This window comes from Buteo buteo, chromosome 8 (assembly GCF_964188355.1).
Source record: "Buteo buteo chromosome 8, bButBut1.hap1.1, whole genome shotgun sequence".
Lineage (NCBI taxonomy): Eukaryota > Metazoa > Chordata > Aves > Accipitriformes > Accipitridae > Buteo > Buteo buteo.
In genome coordinates this window covers 6344584-6359007 of record NC_134178.1, presented here as the reverse complement: position 1 = coordinate 6359007, position 14424 = coordinate 6344584, and the positions used below count along the sequence as shown (strand labels likewise).

Below are 14424 nucleotides of genomic sequence, written 5' to 3'. Positions count from 1 at the left end.
CTTCTGTGGTTTTACTTTGTTTAATCAAAAAGTTTTGGTTGTGTATTATATTATCTGGAACATGTAATTACTGGGAAAAAATCAACTCTAGGGCACTGTAACCATCAGATATCAACCATGTTGTTTTGGGCATAAAGCATGCAATGTTTTCAATGTTTTAGTAAGTTAAAGTTAGTTGTGAGATTTTCAATCTCGATGAACTTTTTTTTTTTCCTCCATCAGGAGGTATGGGCATGTTGGCGTGAATTATTGTCATATTTGGATGCAGAAAATAAATGGTTAAATGAGATTGAACTGAAACTCAAGGCAACGGAAAATATCCAGGGAGGTGCAGAAGAGATTTCTGAGTCTCTAGATGTAAGTGCTGACTTAAATAATATCACATTTATCATGTATTGATAAATTGTAAATCACATTACATTCAAAACAAATTATGAATCAACATTACGTATGAGTAAGATGCAGAATATTTGGAAAGTCCTGTGTTCTCACTTGATTCAACAAACGAAGTTTTGAATTCAAATCCACCTAAGTGAAACAGAGTAATTAAATGTGTTATGCCTGATTTCATAGACAATTTTTGGTGACAAGAAAATGCATGTTCTTAAAACATATGGCCTCACTTAAGCCAGTCAAAAAAATGCTGAAGCCTTCAGAGAGAGCAGACTTTCATCCTAGCACTGCAACTCTGTTTATTATTACTTAATTTTTATTCATGGAACTTTTCAAATTTGTAGAAATTAAGTTAATACTCTTAGTGGATCAAAATACAAAACGTTACATTGATAATGCATTTTTGCTGTCAAACTTCATCCATTCAGATAATGAAGCAAGCTTTTTATTTTTAGGTACACAAATACTCCCACTGAACTCTTTGGGCATAGTCCATGTTTTTAAAATCAAGCACCCAATTTATTGCTTTGTGAAAAATCTTTCTTTGTTTTCAGTAATAAGTAGTACAGAACATTTGTTGTCAAGATGTGGGACATAGATATTTTTATCTTTTCTCTCTACTTTTATTGTGTATGAAATGTGAAGTTTCTTACATTTTTAAGGAGAGTTGTGATGGTTCTGTAGAATCTTATTTGCAGAAAGGAAAACAAACTACTTTTTTTGGCCTTGTTTCAGTCTTTGGAACGTTTAATGAGACATCCAGAAGATAATCGCAATCAGATTCGGGAGTTGGCTCAGACTTTAACTGATGGTGGAATCTTGGATGAATTGATCAATGAGAAACTTGAGAAATTCAATACTCGATGGGAAGAACTTCAGCAGGAGGTATATTTAATAATTGACCTGTCTTTCCATTAAGCAGCTGGCAGTCTAGCACCATTAAAAAAAAAAGGTTATTTTGTTGGTATAGTTCCTAAATAGTACACAAAGAAAGACTTACTTTAGAAGTGGACAGTTTGCATAGGTGTGGTGGGCTAATTCTGGTAGGTAGCAAAGCACCACATAGCTGCTCGCTCACTCCCTACGTCTCCTTTGTGCAATGGGGCAGAGAATTGGAAAGGCAAAAGCAAGAGAACTCATGGATTGAGATAAAGACAATTAAATAAGTGAAAGAAAAAAAAGGGGAAAAGCAAGTGATGCAAAACGAATCTCTTGCCACCAGGAGACTAACGCCCAGCCAGTCCCCCAGCAATGGCAATTTTGGAAAAACTGCCCCCCAACCTTCTTTTATTGCTGAGTATAGCTCTGTGTGGTACAGAATAGCTCTTTGGTCAGTTCAGGTCAGCTGTCCCGGCTGTGTCCCTTCCCAGCCTCTTGTCCACCCGCAGCCTACTCGCTGCGAGGGGCAGAGCGAGAACAAGAAGGCACCGTGCTCAGCAATAGCTAAAACATCCCTGTGTTATCAACGCTGCTCACTAGTCTAAACCACAGCACCACACAGGCTGCTGTGAAGAAAATTAACTCCATCCCAGCCAAAACCGGTACAACAGGTAACCCTAAAATTTCAAAATTGAAGTGATCATCTAGTGGATTTAATCTTCAATTGCATACTTAGAGATGCTTTCTCTGACAAAACTCTTACTGAGAAGCAAACTATTTTCAAAATTAAATATAGGAGAAACATTCTCTTACAGATATATTCCTTACTAAACAATAAATAAGAGTCTTTGTATCAATGAAAGATTTTATAAAGACACTTCAATGTAGAAATGTGGTTAGCACAAGGAGAGTCAAATCTAGCAATCTTTGCTACAGACTCCATGAAAAAAGTTTTACTAACCCTTTGACAGATCCCGCTAGTGGGACAGTATATTTTTTTGCTGTTAAATCAATTCAAAACTGTGATATTTGTGCATGAATATTTACTTTTAATACTAGGAGTTTATTTAACATATGTTTGTGTGCGTACTAATACAAATGTGTGTGTATGTGTATGATGGCAGGATCAAACAGAATTCACTAAGGAATTTTAAGACAACCAAAGGATACATAAGGAAATAGCTCAACTACTAGTAGCTCACTAGTAACAAAGATGGGGACAAACTCTAAACAAACACAGAACAACCTTACAGGACAGACTAACAAAGCAGTTAAATTACAGAAGTATTCTGTGCAAATACATGAACAATGAAACTCATGGAGGACTTCTGACTTCATATAGGAGACTAACTTTTGAGCTGACTGTTCCTGTTCAGAAGGAAGATCTTGGAGTTAGGAAGAGAAATATCAGGAAGATGTCAGCTCAGCACTTGGTAAAGATCAGGAAGAAATTATTAGGGAAAGACCTAGCAAAGGACATGGAAACCCCCTTTATGATTGGAACCAGAACATGTTCAAAGATGAGTTACAAAGGCAGTCAAAAGTTACTCGGTTTCAATGAGATAAACGATGCACAAGTAAAGATTTTGGGAAAGCAGATGTGTTAGAATGATAACCATCTACCATAACAATGATGACATTTTTGATTCTTTCATGGTGCTTGAAAGGTACTTGTTCATGAAAACAGTGGAAGTAAAAACACTACAGTAAAAATTAAGGAACGGTCCTCAGCTGCTCTGAGCTTAATTAAACTTGAAGGATGGGGAGCGAAAGTGCCTGGTTCCCTCTGCTAACTACCTGGTGGTAGTTCTGCTGCAGTGCAGGCATTAACGTAGTCCCATATTGCTGGGCAATGTCATAATAGAAAACTAAACATAACTTTCTGTATACCTGCTCTTTTTTTTTTTTTTTTTTTTTTTTTTTATATAACTTCTGTTTGAAAGCATTCCCTAGAATTCTGCTTCTTGGCATCTGTTGTTTTTTTCCTGACTTGGAGGAGAAAACTAGGAATATGCAGAGGGCTTCCAGTGTGTGAAAACAGGACTTTCAAATAGTCTTGCTGAGTCATGTATGAATACTATGAATACTATTCAGTCTTCACAGTAAGAGGCATTAAATCAAAATTCATGCCAGATGTAGGGGTTAAATGTGAAAGTACAACATGAAGATGTGTGAAAATCTGGAGAAAATTTGGATGAATATATAAGCAAAATAGAAATGTATTCACTGCTTTCCAATTTAATTTAAATATAGACAAAAAGGGGGGGGAGCCCCCTCCTTATTTGAAAGCTTGATCTGATATTTAGTAATCAAATACTAATAGTGAGATCTGTCTATGAATATAAGAGCTGTAAAGAAACTATTTCAATTACAAATGAGTCAGTCACACCGCTTCTTTACTGTATGATTTCTACAACAAAATGTTTAATTAATTTTTCCACTGAAGTGTCACACACTTTTTTCATAGATTCCTGACCCTGAATCTTCTGTGCTGTTTGTGTAGCTCTGTTGAAATCCAAACAGCATGCACTCTCCTTGCATAAAAATACATGGCAGGCACATAACACTGTTCAGCTTGCGTTCAAGGTCACTTCTACTTCAGACAGACTAATAGACTATCTTAATGTGGTTAAGTTATTTATTTTTATTTGAATAATTGTGCAGGTAATTACCAAGACAATAAGCTCATGTGGGCAGAAACCGATATGTGAAATATTTAATCACTATTAATAAAGCAATCAAACCAAACCACTACCATATGAATGATGCCGCAAGACAATACAGCATTGCTAGTGAGATAGAGATTAATTTTTAAAGGCAGATAATGGCTTTATGTTTGTATGCCTTATCTTCTTTAGTTAACAAAGACTGAGTGTGTTTAATTTGCTTTTGAACATCTGGGGCTGATCGATAAGCGACATATACCCTATCTTTCCTTTTCAAGGACTGATTCACTTACAACTCTATATATTGGATCTAAAAAACACTGTTGCCTGAAGAACTTCAAGCTAATATTGCAAGTGGCTATCATCCCCTGTAATGCTGAAAGTGATTTACATCCTGTCCAGCAACTTCAAAAATGTCAGCTAGATATTCTTGACTATGCTTGCAAAAAAACATACAAAACATCATCGTTCAGATGAGCTTTACACTAGATTAGATTTTTATTCTTGGGGACTGTGTCTTAATTTCTTTTAGGACTCCCCTCAAGATTACCCTTTGTTTCTTTCAAAGAGCACACATTCATCATTTGACACAATTTTTCTGTTTTGTTCCCCTCTCAAGAGGAGAGGGAATTCTTCATGCCCCATCTCCACGTGATTGCTTTGAAGGCTGCTAAGAGGGCTGCTTTTACAAGTTCTGAGGCACCATCTGTCTGCAGTGATAACCTAAAGAGATAAAGAAGTCCTCCTTGGTATAGTTTGCAGTTTGGAATACAGTTGATCAAAGATGAATATCACTTTGTGGCTGAAAGGTCAAATATTTGTAGCCGCTTACTTTAAAAACACGCTGTGAAGTATTACTAGAATTTGCAGAAGAGTTAGTTCTGGCTTGGAGGGTATTAAAAATTCCTGGGCCCAAAATGAATGCTTTGAATGTTATAAAAGGTGTTTCTAGTTTAAGTCTAAACAGTAATCCACTCTGATTCCAAACACAAAGCGGAGATTAACACATTAACAGTTTGATGCAAAACGTACAGAGAAGTTGTAGTATATCTCAGACGCAGCCACTGTAACACCAAGAATTAGGTTAAATTTTAAAGTAATTTAAACAAGTTAAGAAGGAATTTTAAAGTTTTCTAACTTTTAACTTTTTAACTTTACCCTGCAGTAACATTTCCCAATAATTAGAGAGTATAACTGAGCCAAAAAAGAGAGCTAACATATTTCTGCCTTTAACAGACCCATTTCCATGAGCTATAATGTACAAGCTAATTAATGATTTTGCTTCTGCATTTTAAATAAATATACCCTGTAGTAAAAGTGCTAAAATTTTCAGAAGGTTTTGTTCTATTTTTCTCCCACAGCACAACTACTGAGTACTGCCTCAACAACAAAACTCCACTTGGTTTTAAACATAAACCCGTAACCAACATCTTAGTAACTGTGTGTGTGACTAATGTCATTAAATACATGAAATGTATTATTTAAGGAAAAAGCGGCAATGTCTGTAAATATAGCTTTATAACATTCAACATCAAAGAATGAGCTATAGTCGTAAGCAACTGTTTGAGCACCTCCAGCTTTCCTGATATTTGATCGCCTGTCAGTGCAGCCTTTCCCTTAATATGGCATTTTATATGGATACTATGCAATGTTACCATCTCCTGCATTTACCATTGATCTTTGTCAAATTGTAAAAAGATTTATGCAATACCCCATATCATAAAAATGAAACGTTCTGCTTAATTATAAAAAAAACTAAGAATCTATAAAAAACTGTGGAGACTTTAATAAAAAATTCAGTCCATGAAGATTTCTTCTTTTCTCTTTCATTCTGATAGTGCCTAACAGCAGATTTTTTTTGTTTGTTTTTGTTTTCCTTGACAGCTGTCAACATTTCACTGGCTCAGAAATAATTAAACAGTTGGTTATTTTCCTGAGATTTCCTATTTAGCAATTAGCTGTCAGACACTTCCCTTTAGAGACCAAAGCCTTCAGCTTTATTGACTATGACCTGATAGCAGAGCTAGAGCTTCCTGTTACGTCCTCAGACCCATTTATACACCACGATGTTAAACCATCTATTTCTTCCACAGAGGAATAGAAAAACCATAATTTTTCAGAGGAAACAAAAAACAAACAAACAATAAAACCCAAACAAAACAAAAAATCAAACAAAAAAACCCAAACCAATACCCCCCAAAGCAGAACACCATAAAATATAATATTTTTATATTGTAGGTATCTAAAATTTCAATTTTCATGTGTCTTTTAAAAATATGCATATATAGATTTTCACATGCACAGACATAGTTTTATGGACAAATTTGAAAGTCATGTTTACAGATGTGTGTAGTATGTCTGCCCCTTTTTGTAAAGCCCTCTGGTGCTTACCTCCGTCAGTAACTCTCTTTTCTACTGAAGGAGAGGCAGAAGCCTCCTCCATATTGTGGCATTCCCCTGATTGAATTGATAAATATTCTACAATGCCAGAGATAGTGCCAGGGCCTGACTGAGTGAACAGGATTAGGTTTTTGAGTCAGCTGTTGTGTACTGGAGAAATAACTTACATTACATGAGCATATTGTACCTCTTATAAGATTGTTGTGAAGGCTTTTTCGTTACATTTGTCGTGTGAATTGAACAGGGTCAGGGTAAAGGCTTAACTTTAGGTGAGTGTGCAGGATGGAGTCTGTTCCCAGTAAGCAATGTGGCCAGAAAAATTAAAGCGGCGCCCGTTTATATCTGAGAAAATCATCACAACTGCGAAGGTGCCATTTCCCAGCATTTGGCTGTGTGGTTCTGCTCCCACTGCCAAAAAATCCTTCTCTTGTACCACTGTGTTCACATCTTGCTCTGATATCATCCGTTCATTCATCTGAACTGTTCACGGTTTTTGGAAAAGGTGTACTTTCACCTCACTTGGAAGATAGAAAATATCGCTCAGGTTCTCAGGCTGTAATCAGATTCTCTCTGAGGACAATGAAAGGGGAATGTTTTGTCTTTGTGTGTGTGTGTGTACGTACTTACTTTGTGTGCACATAAAGATATCAAAGCATGCATATACATTTATCTGATTTCATATTTGTTTGAAATTCAGCCATAAAAATTCAGTCAGACTCAAGCAAGGATTTGTTGTAATTCTTTCTTAACTTTATCTGCTTTAATATTTGATCAATGAGCTTGGGAATGTTTTAATTTTTCCAGTTGTGTTCTAAAACAGGATTGTGATATACATAGTTTCTGCTGATATCAGCAGAGAGATGACAAGTTTTCAATCACCACATATTTGTCGTAGAATTTTAAGACTTTTTGTGAGTTTCCGTGCAGTGATAACTGCTTCATTGCATGCATGCAGGCTGCTCCTGAGGCTGGCAGCAAATTTATCTGTACTTAAGTAAGTGCCTAGCTGCAAACAGTAGTTAGCAAGGGTCAGAATTTAGCAAAGGTTCAAAGCTTCAACTATTGCTGTAAAAGTAGTTTTTCAGAAGGACTTAGCACCAAATTTGTGTCCAGTGTATTGAATTCTCCAGAAAGTGCAAGTGCTTATTTTAATGACTGATAAGAATGGAACTTTCTCTGTGTCTTATTTTAAATGGTGATTTTTTCTGAATATCAGGATGCTGCAGCCCTTGGTATGAAGGGACTATGTGTGTAGGTTAGTCCTGCTAGTTACCCAAAGAGATCGGTAAAGGCAGAGAGGTTTTCTTCCATGCTTCCAGAAGGATGCCCTTACCCGTGGGCTGTAGAAAGCTACTTACCCTGTTTCTGATCTAATGTGTCTTTCAGTCTACTGTAGAGTGATGGAAATGGAAAGGCAGGGAGTGACTGTCTCTTAGCCAGGCTTACAAATTAGTAGTAAGGAGTGCCAAGGTAAATGGAAGCTGTGGTTTTTAACCCCGCTGCTTTGAACAGGCTGAGAACATTGTAATATAAAAATCTCAAATCAGATGAAGGTAACAGTCATTTAAGTGGCAAGCCTTAGTACTGTACTGTGAAGTTACACTGTTTTAATGGTTCATTTGGTAGGGTAATAATACTTTAGTGGCTCAGATGCTTCTATTAACAGTGACAGCGTGGGTCTGATATGTAAAGCTGCTCAGTTCCACAGAAGGTGCCTGGAACTGGCAGTGATACAAGATTATCTGATCAGCTGTTTTGAAATAGCACAAAGCAGCTTACAAACACAGATATAGTAAATACTGGTTGGATCCCTATCCTTTAACTAAGTCAAACAGCTAGCAAGAATGCTCACAAGAAATAATCTTTTCCATTTGTTAAATGTGAAGCTCTATAAGTATCTGACCTCCGTGAAGAAGGTACAGATATATCAAATATTCTCACTGAATTGCTGAGAGATATTTTTGTTCAAGGCAAGAGTTTCGTAATAGATATGAAATCAAATTAAAGTATAGCTGGCTCACCAAAGAGAAAAAGTGTGATTTGACTTGAAAAATGACAGGACACCTAGCAATGTTATTTAAAGAGTGCTTGCTTTCTCCCTTCTCCTCGGATTCACGTCAAAGAAAGTTAGTCACTTTATTCTGTCGTCAGCAGTATGGCTGGGCTTGTACAGAGAGAAACTGTATTGCATTTGAGATTTTTAGTAATTATTATTATGCGCTTTGTATAAAGCAGAAACTCTGCTAGGCAGCAGCTGTAGTCTAAGTAAAATATGACTCCACAGGTGGACACAATGACAGATGGAAGAAACATATTAAACTGTTACAAGTAATAGTTAAAGCTAACCCATTTATGTCAAGTGTTTAAGTGTGTTTTAAGGACAAGTTGGAAGGAAAATTTATTATTCTGATTTGGTAAACTATAAAGTGAGCTCCTTTGAAAGGAAAGCATCCTCCTCAAAAAAGGATTGTGTAAAAGGTGATGGTAGGCAATCCACTGTGGCACTGGTGGTGGACTAGAAGCAAAAGTCAATTTCCTAGGCTAAAAGAGACTATGGTTAGACTGGGAAGAGATTGGGCAAGTCCACAGACAAGACAAGAAAAGGATCCGTCTCTTTTATTTTCCAGAGTAGGCATTGCCTCTGTTCCAGACAGCTACTTATACTTCAATGTAAGAGAGCTCCTTCTCAAGAGAGTCTTTATCCCTCTCGCTTACTGAAGTGGATTGTCTCGGATGGGATTGTGATGACAGTAACCCTATTCTCAGTAAACAAAATCTCTTGAATTATATAATAGGACCAGAAGGACCGCTATGCCTCTAGAATGAAAGAATGCACCATCAGGATGGTTTTATTATGCAGCTTTGCCAACTACCACTCTGTATAGAAATTCTCAATGCATGCATTGGTTTTTCAGGGTCCTACATTTTTTAGAATTTGTCTGTACAATCTGGGGTTTTGTTTGTTTGTTTGTCTCTTACTAAAAAGAACTGAATGGGTGGCAAAAAGATGCGCAACTTATCGTACAAAAAGGTGGATGAGCACAAGTCAGGAGTACTATTTTTGATTCTTAGCCTGCATTCTTTGGAAAAAAAAAATGTGGGAAAAAATGTATCATATGCATTATTACTGTGACTATTGATAACCCTGTCATTTTTTTTAGGCTGTGAGAAGACAGAAGAGTCTTGAACAGAGTATCCAGTCTGCCCAGGAGACTGACAAAACCCTCCGCTTAATCCAAGAGTCTCTTGCTGTTATTGACAAACAGCTAACAGCCTACATAGCAGACAGAGTTGATGCAGCACAGGTCCCTCAGGAAGCACAGGTAAGTTATAAACAGGTTGAACTGGCATGCTTACTGGTTTTCTCAATCAACTGAAGAGTGTTTGGCTGTCCATTAATAACAGGGATTTGCAACATAATCAGTGTGAAAGTGCAAGTAAATTTTAGGTAGGGTTACTTTGAGAAGTTCAAGATAATCTTCTAGTAAAGTCAAATTTTCCTTCTGATTTATATTATATACCTGTCCGGAAGATGTAAAGATCTATAAATGTCATGGAAGACTATGCAATAATTTTAAAATGACAAAGGTAAACAATGTGACTCTTTAAAATCCAGTTCCCATCCTAGAAAGAAGAAACTCATCATCATCATTACTCTTAGATGGCTCTTTTACCAAGCTGCTTACATGATCTGGGATTGTTACTAAATTATTGAAACATAGACAACATTGTTAATTATTTTGTGCTGTGCACATAAATGTACTTATATTTCAATTTTTACAGCTCATGTAATTTTAACAGAAACAGCTTTTTCCATTCTTTAGAAATGGTCTGTTGAGCCTTTGAAATAAAAATGTACATCTAATTCTCATTTTTACTCTTTCATTCTTTCTTCTGTAACATCTGCTTTACTGCAGCATTGAAATGGTAAGAATACAAATTAAATAAAAACAAACATCTCTGGTGTAAAATTATTAATAGTTTACAATATTATGTACAGCAACTTTTCTGTAAATTCCAGCTAAATTTAGGAAGTCAGATTACAAAAGTAAACAAACAAACAAAAAATGCCACAGGGAAATTGAGAGCAAATGCTTTAGAAGGATTTTAGAAGAGGCATTCAAATGTGTTTTTTCTGGCATGCCTATAGAGGTTTAAATCATTCTAAAAAATGAGTTTCTTGTATGGAGTAGCTTAGATAATCTTAAATATATTCCAAGCTGAATATATGTAGCCCTGAAAATCATGTTTTCTCTCCTTTAATAATAAAGGTTTCCATGTCTTTTGAATTAAAATGTAGATAGATGTACCTTTCAGTTGCTTTTCTAGAGTGTGTGTGCTTGCAAGTACATGCAGATATTTTTGTGTATAAATTAAGAAAGTTGTATTTAGAAAATAGGATCATATTTGCATTCAGTCTTATTTTGAAACTGATTCTAATTTATTTGCTTCTAACTTCTGTCAGTATAAGAACAGGATCAGATTCAGACGAATTATTGTTTCAGTTTGAATCCTAAGCTATGTTAACTACTGGTTGACTCTTTTGAATTCTTTTTCTCCTTCCTTGAAATGTGAATAATGTAAACAGTTTTTTTCATTAAATAGGATACGAATCAGCATTTGTTAAAGATGTATCAGTTTAATTTCTCATCTTGTAACTATACAACTCTAATACATAAGAAAAATTGATAGGAAAGTGTGCTTTTTTTTCTGGTGTGTTTGGACCCATACATTGTGGCAATTTTCGGTGGTGCTTCATATATTCTGTGGATGCATCTGGTTTATGCACGGCCTCAGGTACATTATTGGCAATGATTACAAACTGTGTAAAAGGAAGTAATTCAGAACTTGAACTACTGAAGCAGCACAAAACCAATTAGCACACTTTCATGGGAAAATTTCTGCTCAGTTCTTTTGCAGAACTTGTTTTTGTTCTTGAGATTTTATTATCTGATGTCAAGTTCACCTGATTATACTATATCCACTGTAGGAAAAACAGTATAGAGGCTGCTGAGTTTTTTTCCCTTTAATGTTTTTATTTTAAGATGCTAGTGGGACTTAATGAAAAAAACTTAATTAATGACTGAACAGATTTAATGCAAATATTGAAGTTCTCTGAAGTTCAGTCATGAAGTTCTTTAAAATCCTTAGAGGGAAAGGGAGTAAACAATCAATTTTACGCGGGTAAATATACTGAGCCATTCCTTTAGTGAAGGGCCATGCCAGCCGGTGGCAGAACAGGCACATAATGAATGACCACATCTCCTGCGGAGCTTCTGCTGGCACAGCTCTCCTGTAGAGCTGAAAACAGTTCATTCATATAAGATACCCTACAATAGCATCTGCACAGCTGGAATGGGAATCTTTCAGTCAGTAATGTTGGTTTCTGGGCAGGGGTCAGTTTATCCATGCTGAGGGATTTAGCAAACTGTTCAGCAATATGTGTTGCATTTGTAAAAGAGCATACGGGAGAATTTATAATCAGGAAGCTGTTGAGGGTTTGGGAGCTCTGTGTGTTTGCTTCAAAAATTCAAATCCATTTAGAGCATTGATAGGAGGAATAATCTTTGGTTCAGCTGATCAGAAATGAATCTGAGAAAACAAAATTATATTTAGCTTCTCTTTTTAAGTGAAAGGATCAGTTTAGTTTGTTCAGAAAGTTGACAGAAAGAAAGGGGAGTTAAGTATGTGCTGTTCAACTTCTCCCTTGGATCATTTTTTGAATGTAAATTCTATGTGCTTCTTACTCCACCATGTGGCACTGAGAATTCAATGCTAGAGAGCCACTGCCACCCAACTTATTTTGAGTACAGCTAAAGATGCTGTATTCAGACAAAACAATCCAACAGCAACTGCACAGATAAATCAGTTCAGACTCCTCGAGGTGTAATGATGAAAAAAGCTGGAATGAGATAAAGTCTAAAACAATATTCCAGAAGGAAAGATTATTTGTTTGTATGCTTGATCTCATGGTCTCAACTGAAGTCTCTAGTTTCTCTAAATTTACCAAGAAAATACAGGGAATTAAGTCATTGTCACAAGAATTTGCCAGTTGCTGACTTTTTTCCAAGTACTTTTTAAATGACAGGAAGAAGATAAATCTGTACTGAAAATATTACATTTATATAACAAAATAGTTTTCAGATAATTGTTTGTAGATTTGTTATTCTCTACTTTGTACTTCTGTTTAGTCTGAGTGATTACATGGGGGGTTTATATTATGAGACAGAAAATAGACTTCCTTCACTTCTCATCTGCATGTGACAAATCGCTTGTCTGTTGTTCCCCCTGTAGACTTATGTAAAATGCAATGGGGAGTATAAATGAACAACACAGTGTTTCTGAGAAAAGCAAAAGAAATATACTTTACCTTTTCAGTTAAACTCCTTGAATAATTTCAGTTCTGTAGTAATAAGCACTACACGCCTGACTATTTTCTAAGTGAAGATTGTTATTAACCTGTTTTTAAAATACCGTTGTGTTATGTTCAAAACCCAAGTTAATATGACAATATAATGGCAGAGTTGTTCAGTTGTTCAATGTGTTATTTGACAAGAATAATGCCATGCTTCGTTGCCTTCAGACTAATATTTTGGGACAAAGAATTCACAATTGTCTACTTAGTAAAATGTCTAATGTTAAAGGTATTTACACTTTTCCTTTGCTGGAAATTGTGAGAATTATTTTGTTCAGCCATGTGTAGATCAGTGGTCAAAGTGGGAATAGCTCTGATAAGCGTTACTCAGAAGTGTAAGCTTACATTTTGTTATGTATTAAGTTTGAGTATCGGTGCAGGTTTCTGTACTATACAGGTTCTCACACTCTATACATCTCCATAGGATCTGAACACTGCATTAACTGTGTTTTAACTGCACAAACTGTGTCTGTCATGTCCAACTTATTCAATCTTGCCTTGTCAATCCTGTTTCTATCCTCTGATGATTTGTTCTTCTCCTTTGGACTCTTGAGTTAATCTTTTTTGAAGCGTAGTGTCCAAAACTAAGTATGCTGTTCTTGTTGAGACTTACTTGTATGTCGTTCCTGCTACAACATCATCTTCTATATGTATTATATGCTTTTCTTATTTTTTTGCAAAGGTGTGACATCATTGGCACATACTCTTTTTGTACTTCAACTTCATTTTTCTAATCTGGTACTTTGTTTATCCTTTCAGAGTTTTTGAAGGTAACCACTAACAGTTCTGAAATTGTTTCAGATATGTCCTTTATGTCTGCTAGAATTATGATCTTGCCATTTATAAAGATTAACTTACCAGAATGCTCTCTAAATGTTTTATTTCTCCATACATTAGGCTAAGATCTGACTCTTTAGGCATTGATAGCAATCGCAAAAATAAGCAAAATGAGGTTAAACGGAGCACCATTCTTGCGAGCTGTTAGGCTACTGAAGTAGTATGTAGTGAAATACAAATCAGAAAACTTAATACACCAAGAAGAGCTGGCAAGCTGTTCTCTACAGTTCAAGAGAGCCAAATCTGCAAATTCCTATCCAGGCAATTTTAGCATAAGTGTTATGTGAAGGACTCATTAATTACAAAGGTAATCTAGTATAATTTGAGTTCATAACGAATTAGTTTACAAAAAAGTAGAGAACAATTAGTTCACCATTTTGCCTGAATCATGCCATATTGCCATCATCTTCTTGTGCCACTGCAGAACTCATAGGGTTGCTGTCAAGTCCAGGCCTTTTTATGCAGTAGATCTGAATGAAATCCATAGTAGAAAAGTGATGTTCTAGGCTAAGTTCGGACCTTGTTTTCCTAGAACAAACAGAGGAAGAAACTTAAGATAATGTAATCGCCCTTGTCTTCAGATCCACTACTCACTGCTGAAAGATTTACTACTCTGGTTATGTAATTTTAAGTTCCTGAGAATTAAACAGTATTCAATTGCCCAGTAGTAGTATTGCCTGAAATATTTTCTTGGAGGATATGGAATATTGACAGATGAACGTGGATGTAATAGAGGATAGCATAACTGCTTAGTTTATTTTGTACAGCACGTTTTGCATAGCATGTTATGCTTAAAAACATCTATGAGAAGGGAGCAGCATATTTATTTTCCGG

At 35.8% G+C, this 14424-nt stretch overlaps 1 protein-coding gene across 11 annotated transcripts in view; it reads left to right on the top strand.

Moving 5' to 3' along the window:
- Positions 1 to 14424, top strand: part of DMD (dystrophin) — a 1298312-nt gene that overhangs the window by 575505 nt on the left and 708383 nt on the right. For all 11 annotated transcript variants that reach the window (XM_075033523.1, XM_075033524.1, XM_075033521.1 and 8 more), the window contains 3 exons: positions 223 to 357; positions 1129 to 1278; positions 9500 to 9661. In XM_075033523.1, the coding sequence (XP_074889624.1) occupies positions 223 to 357; positions 1129 to 1278; positions 9500 to 9661 (447 nt within the window). The remainder of the gene's footprint in view (positions 1 to 222; positions 358 to 1128; positions 1279 to 9499; positions 9662 to 14424) is intronic.